A 13973-nucleotide genomic window follows, 5' to 3' on the forward strand; every position below is an offset into this window, starting at 1 on the left:
CAGTCTCGTTTCTTGGACTTGTCTGTTGCTTTTGCAATCGCTTTGAGTAAATCAGAGCCTGAGGTAGTCTATGGGCGAACATTTATTAATATCTGTCAACAACAACCTCTCCAGCGGCATGCGCACTCGGGCAGTTTCCTGCGCTTTCCTAAGCCAGAGCAAAGGCGCCTGAAAACGAGGCGGAAGTTACGTATACTTGCTAATTTGTTGATTGGTTTATTATCTCGTCTGTTACGTCATCACGACGCGGAAAAATTACAAACCGTCATTATAACTTTGCGTTGGTTGGAGTTAGGCGCTTCATAAGTCCGAATGATTCGGAGGAAAATTCAAGAAAGTGATAGAAGAAATCAAAGAGATGAGCCCAGTAAACGTGAGTACTATTCAATGTTAGTTTTTTTTGTACTTGGGTTGGTTAAAATGAGCTCCTAGCTATATTTCGGTTAAGAATAGATGAAAGTCGGACAAATTCGGAATTTGTCGTGTGCTAGGCCTTTGTGCTCCTGCATACATAAAGTTGAGTTGCCTTTAAATTATAAGAAGAAGAAGAATTCATTTGTGCTGGAAGAGGAAGCCAAGAGACAAAGCGTTGGGAATGAAGGACCAGATGTAAACGCAAGGAAATTTGACACCAAAAAATAAATAACTAAATAATGGGAAAGGTTTAGCTAAAAGTAATATTTAAGCGGAAATAATTTATAGTAATATATGATATATAAAATCAACATTTTGCACGGTGTTTGTAATGTTACTTTTGCGATCACTTAGCTTCTCATTGAACAAATTCTATGCATCACGCAAATGTTTTCACTACTGTTTTGCGATTGGACTCACATCCCCAAAACTCAAGTGAAAAGTGACACCGTTTGAAATGAACACGGAGCATGGAAAAAAACGGAGCTGGGGACCAAAAAAACTCCAAAGGGCGGCTACCAAAGCAAGCGCAAGGAAATCCTATTCTTACTTATTGACAGCTACCGCCAACTAATAAACATAAAAGTCTGCCAAATCAAGATGCGCAGGTCTTAGATAATAAAAATGAGTCTTTTGTACGAATAAAGCAACAACACAACCATGGCAACAACAATAACAACAGTCTTAGAGATCGACGGAATAGCACCGCTCCGGGTGGACGTGTAGGTAGTCCAAAATGGCGCATGGTAAGAACAAATCTGACTAGGTCTCGATCTTTCAGCGTTTTGTATGGCTAAGAACCATGAGAATTCGGAAAGATTTTGTCGCGGCAAGTGGTCGGATCTTTTCACGCGTGAAATGAGAATAAAATGCGCGCGCTTCATTCATGAGCAAAGTTATAAAAAATCTCAGACTGTAGCAAGTGGAAAGGATACCAGGTAGGTGCAGATAAGGGATAGGCACAAAACGGAATATTTTTAAGACAACAAAGTACTATGGAAAACATTGCAAGATGGAATTTCTGAACAACAAGGTTTTATCCTATTCGTGCAATAGTACGGTATTTTTGCGCGCGCTTACAGATTGGAGAAAGACTTATTTACGAGCGAGGTTTCGTTTATACTGAATTGCTAATCGCATTCGTCATTCTTTTTGTTTGAAATAACTTTTTAAATTTTGGGGCATGATCGCCACTCTTTTCTTAAAAGGAATCTACTCAAGAGAAGTGTCAGGACACGGCGTGGACCCTGGTTACGAGTCAAAACACTGTCTTTACAGGGGAGGGGCAGGGAATAAATTTAAGGTTGAAACATGGCGAACTTTTCTAACGAATCACAATCGATCGTCAGGCAGACGTTATGAAAGGAGAGTATTAGAGAGTATTGGACAGAGTTTCTCTGTCCAAAAACGTGAAGGAGAACTCTAAGTGATCGATAGAGAGGAAAGCAATCTTCAGCTGCTCGTTCGTTCACTTTGGTATGGCGGCCGTTTCTTTGTCGATTGCTTGACACTCAATTTATATGGTGAGGGTCTTATTGTCGTAGAAATGCGATAATCTACCTTTTCAAGAAAGAGCGCATTTGGATTATTTTACATATTGCAATGGCACACTTTTTAGCTTATTTTCAACATTTCTCAATTGGAAATTAACTAACCTTGTCTAAAGTGCACTAGATTCTCCTTATTTTCAAACCCTGTTTATCAAATCTCTTTGAGTCCACTATGCATAAACCTATAAGGATTTACCAGCTTTTGGTTTACCAGTCTGTATATTGTGACAGAACTCTAAAGAATTAAGATTTAGTGTGTATATCATACATGAACTACTTGAACCTCTAAAGGAATCAAGACCAAAATAATAGTTTCTACTTTACTTTTTTTAAGTGACTTTTCTCCTTTTAAATATGTAAAAAAATTTAATTTTTTTCATTTTAAACCTGATGCATTAGCTGCCTTAAAGCTAGGAGCCTATTAAGTACCAGGTTCTTGAGTTTAAATATAGAATTATGTGACGGCTGGCTTCAAATGGGGTTTCAAATAAGTGTAGTGCGTGCTGTGCTTCAGGAACAATTTGTATCAAAAGAATCAATCATAACATTTAAATGCCTTTTTTAATCAATCATTGTCATTAATATTATAACAGCAAATGGGAAGTTTATTTATACTTTTCTCTTTCACAGTTTTTCAGCTAAGAAATAATTATAATGATTTATTACTTTCAGAATGCTACTCCCAGTTCAAGGGAGTCAATGAAAATCAATGAACAGCAGCTTGACCTTTACATTGAGAGAATAATAGAAGCTGCCGCATCAAGCTTGGGGGACGTTGTTGTAAGGGTATCAAGCAGCACTAAACAGTCAGAGAAAGATTTTGGTAATAGAAGTGCATCATCTTTAAATGTGTGTGGAAACTTGACATCATCCTATAGTGAAGTGACACCAAGTGAGAGTCTTACTTCAGTCTGTGAGGAACTCCAGTCCATGCCCCCAGTCAAGAAGGTAATTACTGCTGTTTCATTAGTATGCTCTATTGCAATAAGTTCAGCCATGGTTACCATTAGCCTTTTGTAACCCAGGTGGAATATTATCCCAATCTGTACTTACTTAGGATAGTTAGCTTTTTGTCTTAATGCAGTCTTTGAGCCTAGAGGAGGGACTCCAATTCCAGCTCAGAAATACAAGGTCTCCCTAGCAATTGATGCCCCCAGTCAAGAAGGTAATTACTGCTGTTTAATTAGTACGTTCTATTGCAAGTAGTTCAGCCAAGGACTGCGGTTAGCCTTTTGTATATTCCAGTTGGAATATTCTCTCAATCTGTTATTACTTAAGATAGTTAACTTTTGTAAAATTTGCCAGTGTTTTAACTCTTTAACTTAAATATCTGAATGTTAATTCTCTCCACTAGCTGCTACACATTTCCTTGTAAATTAGTTATGAGTATTTGATTAGATCAAGGTAAAAAGTTCTACCAGATAAGTTTGAGAATTCTCACTACCTGTTTGCTGGATAATGTGTGAATATTACAGGAAGAAGTAACATGTTAAATAGGGTTAAGCTGAAGAAAGAGTCATTTGCAATTATTATGCATTTGCAGACTCAGTATAAACCTCACCATGAGTGAAATGTAGTTGATGTTGTATTATGGGGAATAATCAAGGAATTTTCTGTGAATGTTTACATATCTATTAAACACAAAAATAAACATTCAAATTGTCAACCATTTGATCTCTTCATAGTGCCTGTTCAGGAGAGCTTTGACCCCCCTGTTGATCAACCTCCCCAGTCCCCATCATCACCTGAGCCCAGTGGAAAGAAGATTGGAAGTAGAAAGTTCAATGGAACTTGCATTTGGTATAAAAGAACCTTTGATTTATTTAATTTTGTATATTCATTCATTAAATTTTATTAATTTTATTTTCACCTTCATTTGCCAAATGATGATGTAGGAGTGTCCTTTGGCAAGTGGTGGCTGTTGATTTTCTTTAGGATAGCCTAAATTATCAGTGGGCAGATCAACAGTCACCCTAGGCTTATAAGAAGGAAAATTTGTAATATAGAATAAATAATGTAGACAGTTAACCTGTTTAACAATCAAGACAGTGGTTAAGAAGTTCAATCAACATGGGCTGATAATTGATTAATGATTAAATGATTTTATTCTTGAATAGAAATCCCGCTGGTTCAGAGGGCAGCAAAAGTCTTCAGCAGTTATGCCAACAACAGAGGACACTGAGAAAGGTAACTTGTAAAATGTAACTTTATTTGTGGTGAAGAAATTAAGGCAATAACATTCTATCATGCTCAGGGTTTTACTGACAGTAAGCTCTTGTATCTGATGAGTATTTTCCTATGAATGATAGATACAATAGCTAAAGGTGAAAGGTTTTTTTTTATTTAACCATTTTGTATTGCATGAGATTTCAACTGCAAGGTGTGTGAAAAGTTGTGTGATTGTCTGGGTTGAGATAATTATGTATGATTAATTTAAGGATTTCTTCTGATTAATTAACTACAGTTGAATTAAAGAGAAAATGTCAGTGTTAAACAAAAATTTTTCAAACCATGCAGACTCACAGGTTGAAGTACATCGCACTACTTTTGAACAATCTCATCTTACTTGTGATTAATATGATGTCAGCTCTTTCTTCACAAAAAGTGGTGAGTGATTGAAATTCCAAGGGCATGAGTGTTTGGTTCATGTAGTTTAAGAAACTAAGTCTTAATAGTGGTATGATAATCTTTTCTGAAAGGAGTTTTCAATATTGCTTTATTCAGATCACTGTGATGAATCAGGCAATGATGTTTTCCTTTTGAACACTGGGAAGGTACCTTTGGTATCAAAACTCTTCTGGAGGTCAAAATAAAAGATGCTTACTGACAATCTCTGCCCGTAAGTGAGAGTATTTCTTTAATTCTATGTTAATGACTAAACTACATGTAAAACTGTTTGAATTTTTTTTTTTTTGTTACAGCCACTTGACTCTGTAAATGGAAATAAAATACAGAAAAATGATGGTAAGGAACAAGTTGCTTGCTCTCTAAAGTACTGAAAGTAATTTGTAACTCTCCATGTTTGTTATTTACTGTTGACATGCTTTGCACAGTTGTTGTGTAATAAGTGGAGAAGTTAACTGTATTTAAAATATTGAATCACTTTAAACTGCATTGAAAGCTATTACTTTTATAGTTATAAAAGTATCAAAGGTAACCCCTCAGAGAACCTTCCCTGGTTCTGTGTTAAAGAGGTGTCCACTAAATGTAGGTTAATGTATCAGGAAATGCGGGAAGAATAGTATGAAACTAAATGATGCAAGTTTCAGCCAGTTGAGGGTTCTTGCTTTTTTTATTGTGGTGCTAATGGTGTCTCAGTCAATTGCCAACTGAGTATTTAAGCACTAGTTGTGCTTGTCGATTATATGACTTTCCCTAAATGTTTTTTATCAGTGGAGCTAAAAGAAAAAGTTGATGAGGCCATGCTTTAAAAAAATGATAGGAAGGCCTTAAAAGCTTACTCAGATCTTTATAAAAATGGAGGGTTATTTTATTGGCAGTTACACGTAAAGATAGGTTGCCAGGGCCACTTACCAGGAGTAGGTTTATAAGTTAAAAATACTACATTTGAGCTCAAATTGTACACAGACATTATTTAGGTATGATGGAAATTTAAAAGCACATTCTTGTCTCATTCATAAGTGATGCTACATACTCCACAGGTGTCAATTTATTAAATTTTTATGTTCAAAAAATTACTGTTGACCTTGATATTTCCAACATTATGTAACATTTAACATTATAATTATAACATTATATAACATTACATATCATTACTTATCATTGTTTTTAACAAACAATTAAATTTTTTAGTATTGATCTGAGTAATTAAAAACATTATTGTCTTATTTCCAAGGTTTCCAAGGAAAGTTTCTTCGCTTCCTGCCTGGGTCCTTATGTACATTATTCAGTTTTTATGGATTCGAAGTAACAGTTGACTTGAGCAGGAAAACTCCAATCAGCCCAGAGAGGCTAGAAAATAATTGTGCTTAGAAATAATAGTTACCTCTAGCTGGAAAACAGAAAAGACAGAACAGCGTACAGGGGCTGGAAAATACAAGTAAGTACTGGAAAAGAATATTTATTCCTTGCTGGTAATCTCAGAACAGCTGTGTGGGCCTTAAAATTAACAGTACTGGAATACAACAGTTAACTCCTGCTGAGAAACTGAGAACAGCTGAGAGGGGCTGGAAAATAACAATGCTGGAATACAAGAGTTATCCACTGCTGGAATTCAGAAACAGGAAACTTTTAAATACTATCATGCTACAATACACAGAGCATGCAAAAATATTTTCCATTGCCTCAATTCCAGTTACTTGTAGAGAGGTCATCACAGAACCATTAAATAGGATCTGTTTTACCAGTGATGTACAGTTTGCAATACATTAATGAAAGAAAAAATCTTAACCCTTTAACCCCTGAGAGTGACCAGCTTCTAATTTCTCCATACAATATCACCCCTGAATCAAGCATTAAAGTTACAAGAATCAAGGATATGACCAACAACTTATAAAGCTCTTGATTTTTAAACAAATTCTCCTCATCAGCACCTTAGGAAGTGTATAGAGAACAGTATGGAGAATATACAAACTGATGTTAGGGTGTAAAGGGTTTATCAATAAATGTATGTTTAAGGTAGCAATCTTGTATAGCTATTACTTATTCACAAGAACTTTATGTTATTTAGCAGATTGTAGCTTCAATAGATGCCAGAAATATGTTCATGATAAACTGGCAGATGCTGTTTTGTGCATTGTGCTGGTGAAGACAGCAGTGCAAGAATAGGCGAAGATGGAATCAATAAATGCAGAACAGGAGTGAGTCCTAAAAAAACCATGGAAGAGGTTTCTGCTGGTTTTGGTGATGCTTTTCTTGGTAAGTATGAATCAGGGGATTTTGATTTTGAAGATATGGAAGATGATCCATTTGTTTCTACCTCCTCTCCCCCTCCTCATCCCCTTCGTCTCCTCCCTCCTCTTACCCCTCCTCTTCCCCTCCTCTCCTCCCTCCTCTCCCCCTCCTCTCCCCCTCCTCTCCTCCCTCCTCTTACCCCTCCTCTTCCCCTTCCTCTCCCCCTTCTCTCCTCCCTCCTCTCCTCCCTCCTCTTCCCCCTACTCTCCCCCTCCTCTCCTCCCTCCTCTTCCCCCTACTCTCCCCCTCCTCTCCTCCCTCGTCTTACCCCTCCTCTTCCCCTTCCTCTCCCCCTTCTCTCCTCCCTCCTCTCCTCCCTCCTCTTCCCCCTCCTCTCCCCCTTCTCTCCTCCCTCCTCTCCTCCCTCCTCTTCCCCTCCTCTCCCCCTCCTCTCCTCCCTCCTCCTGCCCCCTCCTCTCCTCCCTCCTTTCCTCCCTCCTCTTGCCCCTCCTCTCCTCCCTCCTTTCCTCCCTCCTCTTGCCCCTCCTCTCCTCCTCCTTTCCTCCCTCCTCTTGCCCCTTCTCTCCCCCCTCCTCTTCCCTCATTAGACATTAAACAATTGGACAAAGACACAGAGTTGTCAAATGAAAACAGTATTCAAGGTAATTAAGAAATGAGTTTTTTGCAATATTGTTCCATAACTATTCATCTGTATAAACCTTTTTGTTTTTTGTTATTTGCTAAAGAAAGCATTGTACTTTTTTACAGCCAGTGAACCAGATGATAAAGATTTTGTCCTGTATGAGCTCCTCAAGCCTCCCAAAGATGCTGCTTATTAGGTATGCAGAATTTGTGAGTGATTTATGGTTTTCTTCTGCTTAAGTTTTCTCTTACTTTATTATTAGTGTTATGATTATTATTATTAAATATTATTATTTTTATTATTGTATACTATGCAGAGATGTTCGTGTAACATGTTAAGTAGTTTAGGGGAATATCATTATTATTTTCATTATTTTATAGTATGCAGAGATGTTCTGCCATCATTATGAAATGTGGAGAGACTGGAAATGGAGGCAACTTGAGGAGAAATACTTTTTTTAATTTTCAACAAAATCTGTAAGGCAAGATATTTGGCACAGTGTAATACTAATAATTAACCCTTTCACTCCCAAGATCTAATTAGCAATTCTCCTTACTATCTGCCACACAATTCTTATTGATGTTAGTTCAGAGAATTTGGTATTGGATCAACTAATAATCCCATAATTGATTTTCTTCTCTATTCTCATTACCTGCCTGCTTGATATTGTATTGATATTGTAAGGAGAAATTCTGTCTTGGTCACTTGTGGGAGTGAAAGGGTTAAACACTTAATGGGTCATGTGTTCACTTGAACAGTTTCGAATGGGTTTTGAAGCATGCTTAATTCAAGTTATATCCAAAATTCCCCTGCTCCAAATTGTGAATAGTACCTAGACATGGCCATCAACATGTTAAGCATGTTCACACCAGACCCATGAATTTGTCTACAGAACTTCCTTTGGAATTGTTTGGTTCCAGAGTTTCACATCAAGTGCATTTCCAGAGCAGTAACATGTTAAAAAAAAAATACAAACATTTAAATTGCAAAGAATTTATTTAAAACCTTGACATTTACAGCAACCCATATAAAAAAGAAATCTTACCAACAATTATGAATGAATGGGTGAATAAAATAGCCTTGACTCCTCAATCTGGTGTCAACTGCTTTATTTTATTCCAAAGTATATAAGGACAAATTGGAAGGACAGAAAGAGTTACTTTCTATAATCAGTGAAATAGTATTGAACAATTAGAGCCAAATAGTTGCAAGTAAATAAAAGATAGAATGGATTTATTGGGATATGGATTTAGGATTTATTGTATATTAGTGCACTGTGGTCTACTTTATATTTCACAAATTCCGAAAAATCACTATTTCACCTGAAGTTATTTGCTTGAATTATTTGTACTGAAGATGTTGACCATAGAAGTGTTGCATGCTCAAGTACAACTGGAGGAGTTCTTTTTTTTTTTTTTTAACTATCCACTTTTTTTTCGTTACATGAGCAATTTAGGCTTGAATTTTGAGTTAGATTAATTATGGTTTGCTAGTGCACCTGGTATTTAGAAAAAATATCTAGCACCAATCACTCCTGCCTGAATGACACAAAAAAGTGTTTATTTGTTCCATACACTTACAGTGTATCCTACTTATCAAGAGAATTTGTCAACAAAGGACATCATACAGTAGCAGGATAAAGGTAACCAAAATTTATATGAAACATTTAAAAAGGAATAACTAGAGTGATTTTAATGAACCCATGAAACAGTATGTATGACACCAGCACGCATGTTTGATTTTTCGATCACCCCGTATTGTGTATGGAAAACATGACATAAACCAAAAATGTTTGTAATGCACAGTAGTTTATGACCAATTTCACTGGTTGGATAAAATCACTCTTTATCTTCATCTACAATATCTTGTTGAGAAATAAACTGTGACAAAGCTTTGACTTAGCATTAGCATGAATAATAGTTATTGCTCAATTGTCGTTCGTGATGCATGTTAATAATGACAAGAAAGTGATGCTTGTTAATATTGTCATCTGTTGAAAATTTGATTAAATCTGAATTACCTGAGTTTGGTTTTCTTTTCTTTTCTCGTATAAGCATCCCACTTTTTGGTTAGATGGCTATCTTGAATGAGATCCTTTTGAAATGGCTTCTTTTGCACTCAACCCTTCAATTATTCTGTTACGATGTTTTATCTAACGGTGCATAGTACCCGTAGGCCTCTGCGTAGATGTTCACTTTGCTTGTCAAGCAAAGATAAATCAATAGTTTGCCGTCGATATATGCACATGCATCTGCGTATACAGCGACTTCTGGGAAAATTTCCCATTGCCTGAAAACATTTCATTTCATTCATTAAATTCCAAGGGCGTGGGTAATATATGCAGACTCTTCTCAACAATCAGAGCATCACAGTGGTGAAACATAACACCAATTTATTATTTTTGCGCTTCATGCGCGCGCTTTGCTCATGTTTAATTACGATAAGCCATCTCGTATTTTTCTGAAAACAGGCTAAATTGTGTCCATTCATCTTAAAATTGGAATAAAATAAAACTCGGGACATCCCTGATTTTCCGTTTTTTTCTAATTAATTCCAGAAAAACGGGGTAAATTCTGAGAATTCATCCCAAAAGTGGAATAAAGTTTCCATATCCAATCTTAAACCCGATCCTCTATTTTTATTTCAATGAATTCCAGAAAAACGGGGTAAGTTATGAGAATTCATACCGTAAGTGGAACATATCCTAAGTTGTCATATCCAATCTTCTTTACCCTGATTTTCCATTTCCTAATGAATTCATTCCAGAAAAAGAGGGTAAACTCTGAGAATTCATGCTACAAGTGGATAATACCCGAAGTTTCCAAATGCCATCTTTGCTCTGATTTTCATTTTTTAGTGAATTCTGGAGAACCGAGGTAAATTCTTAGAATTCATCTCACAGGTGGGATATAACCTACGTTGTCGTGTCAAATATTTCCTAATTTTCCTTTTTTTAAATGAATTAAATCCAGAAAAACAGGGTAAAACCTGAGAATTCATTCTACAAGTGGATAATACCCGTAGTTCCCATATGCCATCTTTACCGCCGATTTTCCAGTTCTTTTTTTCAGCGGTGAATTCTACGATTAGTGCGAATCGTTAGCCTCCCAAAAAAAGCAGTACGCAATAACTTAATATGTATTTAGGCGTTTTTTATAACGCCCGCTTTCAGTTATTATTATAAAATAATTCAAATAGTACGCGCGCTCCGATTGGCCATAAAACCATTTTACATGAGCGTATGTAAACACGGTTTTCGTTCCTCTTTCATTAGTTATTTTATAAAAAAAATGTAAAATGGTTTCCGTGTTTACATTGCCTGAAGTAAACACTTGGGAGCTTGGGAGAACACTCGATAAGCTGGAAACCACTCTGCTTCACGACGTGGTTTCCCACGCTTATCTCGTGTTCTCCCAACCTCACGCGTGTTTACATCAGGCTATGTAAACACGGAAACCATTTTGCATTTCTTCATTAACTTCCATGGAAATTCAAAACTTAAGCACACCAACGTGCTATATAATATACTGTTCCTCTTTAACTGTAATCACTCCGTAAAGAAGTTTCAATTAGAGACGAAACGCGTCCGAGATAAACGAGAAACTTACAACTACAAGAAGTGTTTCTTTGTGCCGCTGGCTTGTCTTAGTTAAAAATAAAAGATAGGAAAAATTACAAATTTTTAAGAAAAGTGTTTTGGTGAATTAAAAAAAAAAGCGGGGTGAATTCTGAGAATTCGTCCTACAAGTCTTTAACCCGATTTTCCATTTTTTTTTTGCAATGAATTCTAGAAAAACGGGATGAATTTTGAGAATTCGGCCCGCAAGTGGCTAACACGCTAAGTTCCCATATGCCATCTTCACCCCGATTTTCCATTTGATTAGTGAATTTTAGAAAAACGAGGTAAATTCTGAGAATTCATGCTACAAGTGGCTAACACGCTAAGTTCCCATATGCCATCTTTACTCCGATTTTCCTTTTTTTTAACAAATTCTAGAAAAACGGACCAAAATCTAAGAATTCATCCTCCAAATGGAATAGATCCCAAGTTGCCATATCCAATCTTCAACCCGATTTTCCATTTTTTTTTTCAATGAATTCTAGAGAAACGGGATTAATTCTGCAAATTCATCCACAAGTGGCTAACACGCTAAGTTCCCATATGCCATCTTTACCCCGATTTTCCATTTGATCAGTGAATTCGAGAAAAACGGGGTAAATTCTGAGCATTCATGTTACAAGGGAACAATACCCGAAGTTCCCATATGCTATCTTTACCCAGATTTTCCTTTTTTTTTTTGGTGAATTTGACAAAACTTCGAATTCATCCGCAAGTGGCTAACACGCTAAGTTCCCATACGCCATCTTCACCCAGATTTTCTATTTGATCAGCGAATTCTAGAAAAACGGGGTAAATTCATCCTTTAGGTGGAATATATCCTACTGACTTGCCATAGCCATCTTTACCCCGATTTTCGATTTGATCATTGTGTGAATTTGTCGTAAACGGGGTAAATTAAGACAAATCCACCCAAAAGTGCAATAAATCCAACGATAATTTAGAAACAGTACTAAAAAAAGAACAGCTAAAATCAGCGGAACTGCAATAAAATCACATCACAATCTACTACTTCAAATTTTTACGGAGGGCTCGGTGCGATATTGCAAAAACCTACAATATTCAAAATAAAAAAACTGAAGGCCAACTTCTGTGATTGAAGGAAGACTTCGTGACGCAGACAAATTATCACAACTTTGACCTCTCAGTCGATCTCACCTCCGGCAGATCAGCGAAGCGTCAAAAATATATAATTTTATGCCGACGAACCATAATCTATGATCTTCAACTATTAAAGAAAATAAAACAATTATGATATGACGCCACATTGTGCTTTTGTCTCAGCTTGTGGGTAAAATGTTGTCAGTGGAGTCGCAAGTCGAACAATGAAGACAGTAAATAAAGCAAGACTGCAAATAAAGCGTGAACAATAAGGCATCCTTTGGTCGAAAGTCGCTTTGTTATTTACGTAGCTCAGTAGTTATTCTTCCACGTTTAGGTTATAACAACGATGCAATCACACGGTGCTAACGAAGGAACGATAGAACTTCAAAGAAAATAATATGAGAGGCCAATAATCCGGTTCGCAATGATCATGCGAACAGCATGTTTTCTTGAGATCAGTTACTGGTCAAATTTTCCACTTATCCCGACCCCCCTTGAATGAGTACTTTTGCGTGAAGATATAACTACAACGGAGTCTCTTAACCAGTCCCACGCCGCGTGTCGCTCGATAGATCACAGGATATGACTGGCCACTGTATCACATTACGTCAGAGGACATATCTGCAATAAGAGGACATAAGTACGACGGTACAATGTGGATTGGCCTGCCACCATCTTGAATTCGCAATGTAGGCGGACCCTGGGCGAGAGTTTGATCCATTCCCAATCAGATGATAGAAGAAGCCTTAATTTGGACATTGAGGGACTCGTTTCCAACAAAATGCACCGATTATGTGGTCAAGACTTGAAGGGAGCTCTTCCGCTTTATGACTGCTATTATGATGAAAGGACTGAGGAGAGCAAGCACTGGCACCCTGCGGACTAGGAATCAATCGAAAGGAAAACTGAGATTTCACTAGAGATGACTTTAAGAGGACACCATCGTAAACTGGACAAAAAAAGCATAATAACAACTACTCTGGGAGAGTAACGAGGTATATGAGTTGTAAGAAGCCAGACGTTGCGCGGAGATTAAGACGAATGAAAACTGAAACAGACAAGGAGATAGTCGCGTCCTATGAAGCGCGCAGAAGAATAAAGTTGAGGGCGATAAAAGAGGCGCGCGTAAAGATGGGAATAAAGGAAAATTGCAATGAAAAAAAAGGAAGAAACCAGAGGAAGGAGAAAAAAAAAGGGATGCGCAAATGTGAAAAGGTGTAAAAACTTGTGTGAGGAAAAAGATAGAAAAAGACGCACACATGTAACAGTATGAACACGTCCGTCGGCGTTCAAAACCGTGTGGCAATACGGAGAACAATAGACAGTGAAAGAGATACAATCGAAGAGGTGACGCGCTTTTGTTAAGTAGGCGGGAGTTTGAAACATGGAATTTTAGTACACTGTTAGCTGCACACAATTATCAACCTGGCGCGCGGGTCAAAACAAGCATTGAAGTCCCCATAGGATCTGCTTTCTCTACATCTTACGTGCATCCTAAGAATATGGAGACAGACACTGTAAATCAACGCAGTTTTTGTATTTTATACACTCTATATTTCTCTTACACAAAGAAGTAAAAAAATGAGCACAATAGAAACTGCATTAAATCGTTCAAGGCATTAAGTAAAATACGCGCTAAACGGAGACGCTAAAATGAACCCATTTACTCCCAAGACTGATCATAATTTAAATTCTCCTCACGGTATTAATACACCGACAAACATGGTGTCAATAACAATTAGAGAAAATCCAAACCGGAGGATAATCTTTTACTAGAAACATAATGTTA

The 13973-nt window shown here is 37.1% G+C and overlaps 1 protein-coding gene across 3 annotated transcripts in view; it reads left to right on the top strand.

Annotated features, from left to right (window-relative positions):
* Positions 1-13973, top strand: part of LOC149034685 (uncharacterized) — a 340415-nt gene that overhangs the window by 207317 nt on the left and 119125 nt on the right. Inside the window, exons 9-11 of one of the 3 annotated variants that reach the window (XM_089194401.1) lie at positions 6655-6842; positions 7587-7657; positions 7842-9485. Coding sequence is in view for 2 of the 3 variants with exons in the window: in XM_089194402.1 (XP_089050528.1) it covers positions 3650-3764; position 4082 (116 nt within the window). In the remaining variant the exon portion in view is untranslated. Of the gene's footprint in view, positions 1-3649; positions 3765-4081; positions 4152-4688; positions 5723-6654; positions 6843-7586; positions 7658-7841; positions 9486-13973 lie in introns of those variants that run through there. The other 2 variants (XM_089194402.1, XM_089194403.1) reach the window with 2 other exon arrangements.

This window comes from Pocillopora damicornis, chromosome 14, assembly GCF_964200805.1.
Source record: "Pocillopora damicornis chromosome 14, jaPocDami1.2, whole genome shotgun sequence".
Lineage (NCBI taxonomy): Eukaryota > Metazoa > Cnidaria > Anthozoa > Scleractinia > Pocilloporidae > Pocillopora > Pocillopora damicornis.